Source organism: Micropterus salmoides, unplaced genomic scaffold (genome assembly GCF_014851395.1).
Source record: "Micropterus salmoides isolate LMB-PRFRI ecotype aquatic unplaced genomic scaffold, ASM1485139v1 Ms_hic_scaffold_15, whole genome shotgun sequence".
Taxonomy (NCBI): domain Eukaryota; kingdom Metazoa; phylum Chordata; class Actinopteri; order Centrarchiformes; family Centrarchidae; genus Micropterus; species Micropterus salmoides.
Window position 1 is genome coordinate 87,325 of NW_024040596.1, and position 14,385 is coordinate 101,709.

Genomic DNA, 14,385 nt, shown 5'->3' on the forward strand with positions numbered 1-14,385 from the left:
GCTCCTCCCCCTCCTCACCTCCTCCCCCTCCCCACCTCCTCCCCCTCCCCCCTCCTCTCTCTGCGCTCTTCCCCCCCCCACCTCCTCTCTCTCTGAGCTCCTCCCCCTCCCCACCTCCTCTCTCTCTGAGCTCCTCTCTCTCTGAGCTCCTCCCCCTCCCCACCTCCTCTCTCTCTGAGCTCCTCCCCCTCCTCACCCTGAGCTCTTCCCCCTCCCCACCTCCTCTCTCTCTGAGCTCCTCCCCCCCTGAGCTCCTCCCCCTCCCCACCTCCTCTCTCTGAGCTCCTCCCCCTCCTCACCTCCTCTCTCTCTGAGCTCCTCCCCCTCCTCTCTCTCTGAGCTCCTCCCCCTCCCCACCCTCCTCTCTCTCTGAGCTCCTCCCCCTCCCCACCTCCTCTCCTCCCCACCTCCTCTCTCTGAGCTCCTCCCCCTCCTCACCTCCTCTCTCTGAGCTCTTCCCCCTCCTCACCTCCTCTCCTCTGAGCTCCTCCCCCTCCTCCCTCCCTCTCTGAGCTCTTCCCCCTCCTCACCTCCTCTCTCTGAGCTCCTCCCCCTCCCCACCTCCTCTCCTCCCCACCTCCTCTCTCTGAGCTCCTCCCCCTCCCCACCTGCTCTCTCTGAGCTCCTCCCCCTCCCCACCTGCTCTCTCTCTGAGCTCCTCCCCCTCCCCCACCTCCTCTCTCTCTGACCTCCCCCCCCTCCCCACCTCCTCTCTCTCTGAGCAACTCCCCCTCCTCACCTCCCCTCTCTCTGAGCTCCTCCCCCTCCTCACCTCCTCTCTCTCTGAGCTCCTCCCCCTCCTCACCTCCTCAGGTAACATACAGAGATACTGATTCCACTTCCTCACCTCCTCTCTCTGTGCTCCTCCCCCTCCCCACCTCCTCTCTCTCTGAGCAACTCCCCCTCCTCTCTCTCTGAGCAACTCCCCCTCCTCACCTCCTCTCTCTGAGCTCCTCCCCCTCCTCACCTCCTCTCTCTGAGCTCCTCCCCCTCCTCTCTCTCTGAGCAACTCCCCCCCTCACCTCCTCAGGTAACATACAGAGATACTGATCCCACTTCCCCACCTCCTCTCTCTGAGCTCCTCCCCCTCCTCACCTCCTCTCTCTCTGAGCTCCTCCCCCTCCCCACCCTCCTCTCTCTGTGCTCCTCCCCCTCCCCACCCCTCTGTCTGTGCTCCTCCCCCTCCCCACCTCCTCTCTCTGTGCTCCTCCCCCTCCTCACCTCCTCAGTAACATACAGAGACTGATCCCACTTCCTCACCTCCTCTCTCTGTGCTCCTCCCCCTCCTCACCTCCTCAGGTACTACATACAGATACTGATCCCACTTCCTCACCTCCTCTCTCTGTGCTCCTCCCCCTCCTCACCTCCTCAGGTAACATACAGAGATACTGATTCCACTTCCTCACCTCCTCTCTCTGTGCTCCTCCCCCTCCCCACCTCCTCTCTCTCTGAGCAACTCCCCCTCCTCACCTCCCTTCCTCTGAGCTCCTCCCCCTCTCTCTCTCTGAGCAACTCCCCCTCCTCACCTCCTCAGGTAACATACAGAGATACTGATCCCACTTCCCCCCACCTCCCTCTCTGAGCTCCTCCCCCTCCTCACCTCCTCTCTCTCTGAGCTCCTCCCCCTCCTCACCTCCTCAGGTAACATACAGAGATACTGATCCCCTTCCTCACCTCCTCTCTCTGAGCTCCTCCCCCTCCTCACCTCCTCTCTCTCTGAGCTCCTCCCCCTCCTCTCTCTCTGAGCTCCTCCCCCTCCTCTCTCTCTGAGCAACTCCCCCTCCTCACCTCCTCAGGTACATACAGAGATACTGATCCCACTTCCCCCCTCCTCTCTCTGAGCTCCTCCCCCTCCTCACCTCCTCTCTCTCTGAGCTCCTCCCCCTCCTCAGGTAACATACAGAGATACTGATCCCACTTCCCCACCTCCTCTCTCTGAGCTCCTCCCCCTCCCCACCTCCTCTCTCTGAGCTCCTCCCCTCCTCACCTCCTCTCTCTCTGAGCTCCTCCCCCTCCTCTCTCTCTGAGCAACTCCCCCTCCTCACCTCCTCAGGTAACATACAGAGATACTGATCCCACTTCCTCACCTCCTCTCTCTGTGCCCTCCCCCTCCCCACCTCCTCTCTCTCTGAGCAACTCCCCCTCCTCACCTCCCTTCTCTCTGAGCTCCTCCCCCTCCTCACCTCCTCTCTCTCTGAGCAACTCCCCCTCTCTCTCTCTGAGCTCCTCCCCCTCCTCTCTCTCTGAGCAACTCCCCCTCCTCACCTCCTCAGGTAACATACAGAGATACTGATCCCACTTCCTCACCTCCTCTCTGAGCTCCTCCCCTCCTCACCTCCTCTCCTCCCCACCTCCTCTCTTTGAGCTCCTCACCTCCTCTCCTCCCCCACCTCCTCTCTCTGAGCTCCTCCCCCTCCTCCACCTCCTCTCCTCCCCACCCCTCTCTCTGAGCTCCTCCCCCTCCTCACCTCCTCTCTCTGAGCTCCTCCCCCTCCCCACCTGCTCTCTCTGAGCTCCTCCCCCTCCCACCTGCTCTCTGAGCTCCTCCCCCTCCTCACCTCCTCTCTCTGAGCTCCTCCCCCTCCCCACCTGCTCTCTCTGAGCTCCTCCCCCTCCCCACCTCCTCTCTCTGAGCTCCTCCCCCTCCTCCCCTCCTCTCTCTGAGCTCCTCCCCCTCCCCACCCTCTCTCTGAGCTCCTCCCCTCCCCCACCTCCTCTCTCTGAGCTCCTCCCCCTCCTCACCTCCTCTCTCTGAGCTCCTCCCCTCCCCACCTCCTCTCCTCCTCACCTCCTCTCTCTGAGCTCCTCCCCCTCCCCACCTGCTCTCTCTGAGCTCCTCCCCCTCCCCACCTCCTCTCTCTGAGCTCCTCCCCCTCCCCACCTCCTCTCTCTGAGCTCCTCCCCCTCCTCACCTCCTCTCTCTCTGAGCTCCTCCCCCTCTGAGCTCCTCCCCCTCCCCACCTCCTCTCCTCCCACCTCCTCTCTCTGTGCTCCTCCCCCTCCTCACCTCCTCAGGTAACATACAGAGATACTGATCCCACTTCCCCACCTCCTCTCTCTCTGAGCTCCTCCCCCTCCTCACCTCCTCTCTCTCTGAGCTCCTCCCCCTCCTCACCTCCTCTCTCTCTGAGCTCCTCCCCCTCCTCACCTCCTCTCCACCACCTCCAGCGTCAGGTGCAGCAGCTCTCTCTTGGACTTCTCTCTCCTCTTGATCATCTCCAGGATGGTGACGGTCCGGCTGAACTCTCTCCTCAGCCTCAGCATCTTCTCGTACGACGCCTCGTCGTTCTTACGGTTCTGAAACACACAAACACGTCACCCGGCTGGTCCGGACTCTCCGACTTTCAACCCTGGTTCAGACCTCCGGTCTGTCTTTTTATTAAACTGAACGTCTGAGCTGTGAGAAGTAAAAACATAATGTGGAGTCTGATTCAGCAAACCTGAGTGTGAATCTGACGTAAAACCACATGTGCATCTCATCAGACCCTTAAATCATTAAATTCACTGTTTAAACGGCTGATTAATCCGTCCCTATTGATTAATGAGTCCCTATTGATTAATGAGTCCCTATTGATTAATCCGTCCCTATTGATTAATCCGTCCCTATTGATTAATCCGTCCCTATTGATTAATGAGTCCCTATTGATTAATGAGTCCCTATTGATTAATCCCTCCTATTGATTAATGAGTCCCTATTGATTAATCCGTCCCTATTGATTAATCCGTCCTATTGATTAATGAGTCCCTATTGATTAATGAGTCCCTATTGATTAATTGGTCACTGCTGATTAATGAGTCACTATGGATTAATCACTAAGTGTTGAAAAAAAACGTCCCAGTTGATAAATGATATATCGGCCGATATGAGCTAATTGCATTTAATCGGCATCGGCCGTTTATAACGGCAGATATTAAAAAGAAACAGAGTGAGATCCTTCACTCGTGTCATGGGTGTTGCATAGTTTGCCCACCAGAGGGCGACCAGCTGCAGCTCCCCTGTTAACAACACTGTTGAACCACAAAAGCCACAGAAGAAAACAATCAGCTGGCCGGAGCTCACTGCAGCAGTAGAAACAGGCAGAGGGCTGTGTGAGCAGTGAGTCGGTCTTTTGTCTAACCCTCCCGTTGTTCTCTGCCCTCCCCGGCTTCCTAGCAGCTCACAGCAGGTTAATGTCACGGTAGTTGGGTGTTGGCGTGTCTGAAATGATTAAACCAGAGCGGACATGTAAATAAACGGGAGCTGAACAAGAATCTAACACGGCTTCCTGTAGCGCAGGCTCTTTGGCTGTTGTAGATCCGTAACGGCTCTGGTTGGAGTTACAACGTTAAAGTAAAGAAAGCCGCAGGTCCTCGCTGTAGACGGTCATTCAGCAGCAGCTCACTGTACCGATGGAGGTTAAATGGTTTCTCGTGGCTTTGGTCAGAAGAGTGCTGGTGAAGAGATGAGCTGGATTTGAATGTGCTACAGTGGAATTATGGCAGATTATGTGTAAAGTGAAAAAGTCGCACCTTTCAGCAGCAAATATTTATTGATGTGTAATTATGTTCACTTTTTTGAGACTGTATCTATTTTATTGACATAATCCATTCAGGAACAGGTTTTATTGTCCACACCAGCTTTCAGTATCGGCCTGTTCTAAGTGTAGTTTATAGTAAAGGGTCTACTGTCCAAATCATTCTCTAAATCTAAACATCGGCTCTTTTTCACTTTGATATCGGCATCGGCCCCAAAAACCCGAATCGGTCGGGCTCTAAAAATCCGTCCCTGTTGATAAATAAATCAGTAACTAACTGTAAATCAGGAAGTATTGATAAATGATTAGTGCCAGCCGAACATCTGAAGAGCTGCTGGTGTTCCATCATCTTATAGACACACATTTGTCTCTGAACCAGGACCTCAGGGGGACAGACTGACCTTCCTGGTCTGCATCTTCTCCGTCCTCCGCCTGAAGGCCACGTAGGCGTCGCTGTTGGTGGATCCGTCTCTCTTCTCCTGTTTGATGTGAGGGATCAGAGACGGCCCCCCGCAGTTCTTCCTCTTCCTCACCCAGTAATCGTAGACCGCCTTCAGCAGGTAGTCGTCCTCGTTCAGCAGCAGCTTCGCCTCCGACAGGGACACCAGCTGAGGACAGAGACAGAGACACCAGCTGAGGACAAAGACCAGCAGAGGACAGAGAGAAAGAGACACCAGCTGAGGACAGAGACAGAGACACCAGCTGAGGACAGAGACCAGCAGAGGACAGAGAGACAGAGACCAGCAGAGGACAGAGACCAGCTGAGGACAGAGACACCAGCTGAGGACAAAGACCAGCAGAGGACAGAGAGAACGAGACACCAGCTGAGGACAGAGACAGAGACACCAGCTGAGGACAAAGACCAGCAGAGGACAGAGAGAAAGAGACACCAGCTGAGGACAGAGACAGAGACACCAGTTGAGGACAGAGACACCAGCTGAGGACAGAGACAGAGACCAGCAGAGGACAGAGAGACAGAGACCGGCCGAGGACAGAGACCAGCTGACGACAGAGACAGAGACACCAGCTGAGGACAGAGACCAGCTGACGACAGAGACAGAGACACCAGCTGAGGACAGAGACCAGCAGAGGACAGAGAGACAGAGACCGGCTGAGGACAGAGAGACAGAGACACCAGCTGAGGACAAAGACCAGCAGAGGACAGAGAGAAAGAGACACCAGCTAAGGACAGAGAAGGAGACACCAGCTGAGGACAGAGACAGAGACACCAGCTGAGGACAAAGACCAGCAGAGGACAGAGAGAAAGAGACACCAGCTGAGGACAGAGACAGAGACACCAGCTGAGGACAGAGACAGAGACCAGCAGAGGACAGAGAGACAGAGACCGGCCGAGGACAGAGACCAGCCGACGACAGAGACACCAGCTGAGGACAGAGACAGAGACACCAGTTGAGGACAAAGACCAGCAGAGGACAGAGAGAAAGAGACACCAGCTGAGGACAGAGACAGAGACCAGCAGAGGACAGAGACCAGCTGAGGACAGAGACACCAGCTGAGGACAAAGACCAGCAGAGGACAGAGAGAAAGAGACACCAGCTGAGGACAGAGACCAGCTGAGGACAGAGAGACAGAGACCAGCAGAGGACAGCGAGAAAGAGACCGGCCGAGGACAGAGACCAGCTGAGGACAGAGACAGAGACACCAGCTGAGGACAAAGACCAGCAGAGGACAGAGAGAAAGAGACACCAGCTGAGGACAGAGACAGAGACACCAGTTGAGGACAGAGACACCAGCTGAGGACAGAGACAGAGACCAGCAGAGGACAGAGAGACAGAGACCGGCCGAGGACAGAGACCAGCTGACCACAGAGACAGAGACACCAGCTGAGGACAGAGGCAGAGACCAGCAGAGGACAGAGAGACAGAGACCGGCTGAGGACAGAGAGACAGAGACACCAGCTGAGGACAAAGACCAGCAGAGGACAGAGAGAAAGAGACACCAGCTAAGGACAGAGAAGGAGACACCAGCTGAGGACAGAGACAGAGACACCAGCTGAGGACAAAGACCAGCAGAGGACAGAGAGAAAGAGACACCAGCTGAGGACAGAGACAGAGACACCAGCTGAGGACAGAGACAGAGACCAGCAGAGGACAGAGAGACAGAGACCGGCCGAGGACAGAGACCAGCCGACGACAGAGACACCAGCTGAGGACAGAGACAGAGACACCAGCTGAGGACAGAGACAGAGACACCAGCTGAGGACAAAGACCAGCAGAGGACAGAGAGAAAGAGACACCAGCTGAGGACAGAGACAGAGACACCAGCTGAGGACAGAGACAGAGACCAGCAGAGGACAGAGAGACAGAGACCGGCCGAGGACAGAGACCAGCCGACGACAGAGACACCAGCTGAGGACAGAGACAGAGACACCAGTTGAGGACAAAGACCAGCAGAGGACAGAGAGAAAGAGACACCAGCTGAGGACAGAGACAGAGACCAGCAGAGGACAGAGACCAGCTGAGGACAGAGACACCAGCTGAGGACAAAGACCAGCAGAGGACAGAGAGAAAGAGACACCAGCTGAGGACAGAGACCAGCTGAGGACAGAGAGACAGAGACCAGCAGAGGACAGCGAGAAAGAGACCGGCCGAGGACAGAGACCAGCTGAGGACAGAGACACCAGCTGAGGACAAAGACCAGCAGAGGACAGAGAGAAAGAGACACCAGCTGAGGACAGAGACAGAGACACCAGTTGAGGACAGAGACACCAGCTGAGGACAGAGACAGAGACCAGCAGAGGACAGAGAGACAGAGACCGGCCGAGGACAGAGACCAGCTGACCACAGAGACAGAGACACCAGCTGAGGACAGAGGCAGAGACCAGCAGAGGACAGAGAGACAGAGACCGGCTGAGGACAGAGAGACAGAGACACCAGCTGAGGACAAAGACCAGCAGAGGACAGAGACAGAGACACCAGCTGAGGACAGAGACAGAGACACCAGCTGAGGACAAAGACCAGCAGAGGACAGAGAGAAAGAGACACCAGCTGAGGACAGAGAGACAGAGACCAGCAGAGGACAGAGAGACAGAGACCGGCCGAGGACAGAGAGACAGAGACCGGCCGAGGACAGAGACCAGCTGAGGACAGAGAGACAGAGACCGGCCGAGGACAGAGACCAGCTGACGACAGAGACAGAGACACCAGCTGACGACAGAGACAGAGACACCAGCTGAGGACAGAGACCGGCTGAGGACAGAGAGACAGAGACACCAGCTGAGGACAAAGACCATCAGAGGACAGAGAGAAAGACACCAGCTAAGGACAGAGACAGAGACCAGCTGAGGACAGAGACACCAGCTGAGGACAAAGACCAGCAGAGGACAGAGAGAAAGAGACACCAGTTGAGGACAGAGACACCAGCTGAGGACAGAGACAGAGACCAGCAGAGGACAGAGACACAGAGACCGGCCGAGGACAGAGACCAGCCGACGACAGAGACACCAGCTGAGGACAGAGGCAGAGACCAGCAGAGGACAGAGAGAAAGAGACTGGCAGAGGACAGAGAGACAGAGACACCAGCTGAGGACAAAGACCAGCAGAGGACAGAGAGAAAGAGACACCAGCTAAGGACAGAGACAGAGACACCAGCTGAGGACAGAGACAGAGACACCAGCTGAGGACAAAGACCAGCAGAGGACAGAGAGAAAGAGACACCAGCTGAGGACAGAGACCAGCAGAGGACAGAGAGACAGAGACCGGCCGAGGACAGAGACCAGCTGAGGACAGAGACAGAGACACCAGCTGAGGACAGAGGCAGAGACCAGCAGAGGACAGAGAGACAGAGACACCAGCTGAGGACAAAGACCAGCAGAGGACAGAGAGAAAGAGACACCAGCTGAGGACAGAGACCAGCAGAGGACAGAGAGACAGAGACCGGCCGAGGACAGAGACCAGCTGAGGACAGAGACAGAGACACCAGCTGAGGACAGAGACAGAGACCAGCAGAGGACAGAGAGACAGAGACCGGCCGAGGACAGAGACCAGCTGAGGACAGAGAGACAGAGACACCAGCAGAGGACAGAGAGACAGAGACCGGCCGAGGACAGAGACAGAGACACCAGCAGAGGACAGAGTCAGAGACCGGCCGAGGACAGAGACCAGCAGAGGACAGAGAGACAGAGACACCAGCTGAGGACAGAGACAGAGACACCAGCTGAGGACAAAGACCAGCAGAGGACAGAGAGAAAGAGACACCAGCTGAGGACAGAGACAGAGACCAGCAGAGGACAGAGACCGGCCGAGGACAGAGACACAGACACCAGCTGAGGACAGAGGCAGAGACCAGCAGAGGACAGAGAGACAGAGACCGGCTGAGGACAGAGAGACAGAGACCTGCTGAGGACAGAGAGACAGAGACCGGCCGAGGACAGAGACCAGCCGAGGACAGAGAGCAGAGACCAGGAGACGGCTGAGGACAGAAAGACAGAGACAAACGGAGGACAGAGACACAGAGACCAGCTGATGACAGAGACTACATGGTCTACCTGATGTGTGCTCCTTGTTACCTGGTCTACCTGTTCTCAGTGTTACCTGGTCTACCCGTGTTCAGTGTTACCTGGTCTACCCGTGTTCAGTGTTACCTGATCTACCTGTTCTCAGTGTTACCTGATCTACCTGTTCTCAGTGTTACCTGGTCTACCAGTTCTCAGTGTTACCTGATCTACCTGTTCTCAGTGTTACCTGGTCTACCCGTGTTCAGTGTTACCTGGTCTACCTGTGCTCAGTGTTACCTGGTCTACCCGTGTTCAGTGTTACCTGGTCTACCCGTGTTCAGTGTTACCTGGTCTACCTGTTCTCAGTGTTACCTGATCTACCTGTTCTCAGTGTTACCTGATCTACCCGTGTTCAGTGTTACCTGATCTACCAGTTCTCAGTGTTACCTGGTCTACCTGTGTTCAGTGTTACCTGATCTACCTGTTCTCAGTGTTACCTGATCTACCTGTTCTCAGTGTTACCTGGTCTACCCGTGTTCAGTGTTACCTGGTCTACCCGTGCTCAGTGTAACCTGATCTACCCGTGCTCAGTGTTACCTGATCTACCCGTGCTCAGTGTTACCTGATCTACCCGTTCTCAGTGTTACCTGGTCTACCTGTTCTCAGTGTTACCTGGTCTACCTGTGGTCAGTGTTACCTGGTCTACCCGTGGTCAGTGTTACCTGGTCTACCCGTGTTCAGTGTTACCTGGTCTACCTGTGGTCAGTGTTACCTGATCTACCTGTGCTCAGTGTTACCTGGTCTACCTGGTTCGTGCTGGCCTTCTCCAGTCGGTCCACCATGGTCTCAAACTGCAGTGGTTTGATCTCCATCTTCCTGTTCAGTCTGTTGAGCAGCGTCTCGTCCTCTGAGTCCATGTCATAGTCTGGCTGCTCCAGGTCCAGACCCATAGCTACAGGACCAGGAAGAGAACATGCTGAACAGACTGCTGATTCTGGTCCAGACTAGGGCTGAATGATTAATTGCATTTGCGATATTATCGCAATGTAATAAAACGAGATTTCCTAATCGCAGAGGCTGCGATTACTCTCTGGTCACATGACACCCAAGACGAAGTTGCTACGCTGTACCTTGCCTTCTTGTTGTATAACACACTGTGGTGAGTTAGTTTTTCTTGTGGTCTGTAGGCCGACCTGATTATATCATTTTATTTAATGCCACGACTTGACTCAAATGATCTCATATTATTATAATTTATTTATTTTAGATATTTCTTCTCCACCATTGCTCATAATAATAGTTCCACCTAATTCATCATTACACAAGAAAGAACAGTGTGTGTTCTATCTATCTAATATTGTGTTGGTCAGACAAAACACCGATTTACTGCTTGTCCAGACGGTAAAGAGCTTATAAATTAATCGCATATTCAATCGCAATATTGGTTAAAAAAAATCACAATTAGATTATTTTCCAAAGTCGTTCAGCCCTAGTCCAGACCCTCATTAGTGAACCGAGACCCGGATTACTCACGCTGTATGTGGATCAGCTGTTTGGGGACTCGGACCTCTCCCTTGTACAGACGGTCGTAGTAGGTGGTGTTAGTCTCGGCTTCAGGGACGGGGATCACCATGGTCTCCTTCTTTTCCCTGAACACCTGCTGGGCCGAGATCGCCCTCTGCAGGTGGTGCTCCTGAAACACAACCAGAGACACAACCAGAACCTGTCAGACCCGTACCCCGACCAGAACCTGTCAGACTCCTACCCTGACCGTAACCTGCCAGACCCCTACCCCGACCGTAACCTGTCAGACCCGTACCCTGACCAGAACCTGCCAGACCCCTACCCCGACCGTAACCTGTCAGACCCGTACCCTGACCAGAACCTGCTAGACTCCTACCCCGACCGTAACCTGCCAGACCTGTACCCTGACCAGAACCTCCCAGACTCCTACCCTGACTGGAGCCTTCAAATATTTGTTTGCTGGGTAGGTATTAGCTTTTTAACAGCTAACGCAGCAGCTAACATGGCAGCTAACGTAGCAGCTAACGTAGCAGCTATCAGGGGTGCGTAAACCTTTTTATTTCAGCTGATGGTACTCCTCTGACCTGTGGGGGGCCTCAGTGGTCAATTCTAGGGCCAGTTTGATTTTGCTCCCCTCAGGGCAGATAATCCTGTGTGCTAATTACTGCTCCGCTGATGGTACACAGAATCGACTGTTAAACACATCAGACAGTCACCTGACCCGTCAGCTGTTGTCTCTGCGTCAGGTGGAAACGGTCGCTCACGCTCTCTACTCTTCATCCCGCCTTAACGTCTGTAACTCTCTCTACTCTTCATCCCACCTTAACGTCTGTAACTCTCTCTACTCTTCATCCCACCTTAACGTCTGTAACTCTCTCTACTCTTCATCCCGCCTTAACATCTGTAACTCTCTCTACTCTTCATCCCACCTTAACGTCTGTAACTGTGGCCCGTTACAGCCGGTCCAAAACTGCAGCAGAGAAAACACTTCTTCTAACCTCTCAGTCTGTTTTTCATCCAGCTCTGTTCTAACACTTCTTCTAACCTCTCTGTCTCTTTTTCATCCAGCTCTGTTCTAACACTTCTTCTAACCTCTCTGTCTGTTTTTCATCCAGCTCTGTTCTAACACTTCTTCTAACCTCTGTCTGTTTTTCATCCAGCTCTGTTCTAACACTTCTTCTAACCTCTCTGTCTGTTTTTCATCCAGCTCTGTTCTAACACTTCTTCTAACCTCTCTGTCTGTTTTTCATCCAGCTCTGTTCTAACACTTCTTCTAACCTCTGTCTGTTTTTCATCCAGCTCTGTTCTAACACTTCTTCTAACCTCTCTGTCTCTTTTTCATCCAGCTCTGTTCTAACACTTCTTCAAACCTCTGTCTGTTTTTCATCCTGCTCTGTTCTAACACTTCTTCTAACCTCTGTCTGTTTTTCATCCAGCTCTGTTCTAACACTTCTTCTAACCTCTCTGTCTGTTTTTCATCCAGCTCTGTTCTAACACTTCTTCTAACCTCTCGTCTGTTTTTCATCCAGCTCTGTTCTAACACTTCTTCTAACCTCTGTCTGTTTTTCATCCAGCTGTTCTAACACTTCTTCTAACCTCTCTGTCTGTTTTTCATCCAGCTCTGTTCTAACACTTCTTCTAACCTCTCGTCTGTTTTTCATCCTGCTCTGTTCTAACACTTCTTCTAACCTCTCGTCTGTTTTTCATACAGCTCTGTTCTAACACTTCTTCTAACCTCTCGTCTGTTTTTCATACAGCTCTGTTCTAACACTTCTTCTAACCTCAGTCTGTTTTTCATCCAGCTCTGTTCTAACACTTCTTCTAACCTCTCTGTCTGTTTTTCATCCAGCTCTGTTCTAACACTTCTTCTAACCTCTCTGTCTGTTTTTCATCCTGCTGTTCTAACACTTCTTCTAACCTCTGTCTGTTTTTCATCCAGCTCTGTTCTAACACTTCTTCTAACCTCTCAGTCTGTTTTTCATCCAGCTCTGTTCTAACACTTCTTCTAACCTCTCAGTCTGTTTTTCATCCAGCTCTGTTCTAACACTTCTTCTAACCTCTCTGTCTGTTTTTCATCCAGCTCTGTTCTAACACTTCTTCTAACCTCTCAGTCTGTTTTTCATCCAGCTCTGTTCTAACACTTCTTCTAACCTCTCAGTCTGTTTTTCATCCAGCTCTGTTCTAACACTTCTTCTAACCTCTGTCTGTTTTTCATCCAGCTCTGTTCTAACACTTCTTCTAACCTCTGTCTGTTTTTCATCCAGCTCTGTTCTAACACTTCTTCTAACCTCTGTCTGTTTTTCATCCAGCTCTGTTCTAACACTTCTTCTAACCTCTCAGTCTGTTTTTCATCCAGCTCTGTTCTAACACTTCTTCTAACCTCAGTCTGTTTTCATCCAGCTCTGTTCTAACACTTCTTCTAACCTCTCTGTCTGTTTTTCATCCAGCTCTGTTCTAACACTTCTTCTAACCTCTGTCTGTTTTTCATCCAGCTCTGTTCTAACACTTCTTCTAACCTCTGTCTGTTTTTCATCCAGCTCTGTTCTAACACTTCTTCTAACCTCTCAGTCTGTTTTTCATCCAGCTCTGTTCTAACACTTCTTCTAACCTCTCAGTCTGTTTTTCATCCAGCTCTGTTCTAACACTTCTTCTAACCTCTGTCTGTTTTTCATCCAGCTCTGTTCTAACACTTCTTCTAACCTCAGTCTGTTTTTCATCCAGCTCTGTTCTAACACTTCTTCTAACCTCTCTGTCTGTTTTTCATCCAGCTCTGTTCTAACACTTCTTCTAACCTCTCTGTCTGTTTTTCATCCAGCTCTGTTCTAACACTTCTTCTAACCTCTGTCTGTTTTTCATCCAGCTCTGTTCTAACACTTCTTCTAACCTCTCTGTCTGTTTTTCATCCAGCTCTGTTCTAACACTTCTTCTAACCTCTCTGTCTGTTTTTCATCCAGCTCTGTTCTAACACTTCTTCTAACCTCTCTGTCTGTTTTTCATCCAGCTCTGTTCTAACACTTCTTCTAACCTCTGTCTGTTTTTCATCCAGCTCTGTTCTAACACTTCTTCTAACCTCTCAGTCTGTTTTTCATCCAGCTCTGTTCTAACACTTCTTCTAACCTCTCAGTCTGTTTTTCATCCAGCTCTGTTCTAACACTTCTTCTAACCTCTGTCTGTTTTTCATCCAGCTCTGTTCTAACACTTCTTCTAACCTCTCAGTCTGTTTTTCATCCAGCTCTGTTCTAACACTTCTTCTAACCTCTCTGTCTGTTTTTCATCCAGCTCTGTTCTAACACTTCTTCTAACCTCTCTGTCTGTTTTTCATCCAGCTCTGTTCTAACACTTCTTCTAACCTCTCAGTCTGTTTTTCATCCAGCTCTGTTCTAACACTTCTTCTAACCTCTGTCTGTTTTTCATCCAGCTCTGTTCTAACACTTCTTCTAACTTCTCTGTCTGTTTTTCATCCAGCTCTGTTGTAACACTTCTTCTAACCTCTGTCTGTTTTTCATCCAGCTCTGTTGTAACACTTCTTCTAACCTCTGTCTGTTTTTCATCCAGCTCTGTTCTAACACTTCTTCTAACCTCTGTCTGTTTTTCATCCAGCTCTGTTCTAACACTTCTGCTAACCTCTGTCTGTTTTTCATCCAGCTCTGTTCTAACACTTCTTCTAACCTCTCAGTCTGTTTTTCATCCAGCTCTGTTCTAACACTTCTTCTAACCTCTCAGTCTGTTTTTCATCCAGCTCTGTTCTAACACTTCTTCTAACCTCTCAGTCTGTTTTTCATCCAGCTCTGTTCTAACACTTCTTCTAACCTCTCAGTCTGTTTTTCATCCAGCTCTGTTCTAACACTTCTTCTAACCTCTCAGTCTGTTTTTCATCCAGCTCTGTTCTAA

General features: G+C 51.8%; 1 protein-coding gene across 1 annotated transcript in view; it reads right to left on the reverse strand.

The window, feature by feature from the left end:
* The window catches only part of epc2 (enhancer of polycomb homolog 2 (Drosophila)), a gene marked incomplete in the record, with an annotated part of 33,328 nt that overhangs the window by 16,116 nt on the left and 2,827 nt on the right, over positions 1-14,385 (reverse strand). Inside the window, 4 exon segments of the mRNA XM_038719952.1 lie at positions 3,149-3,297; positions 4,916-5,122; positions 9,768-9,922; positions 10,504-10,663. Coding sequence (XP_038575880.1) covers positions 3,149-3,297; positions 4,916-5,122; positions 9,768-9,922; positions 10,504-10,663 — 671 coding nt within the window.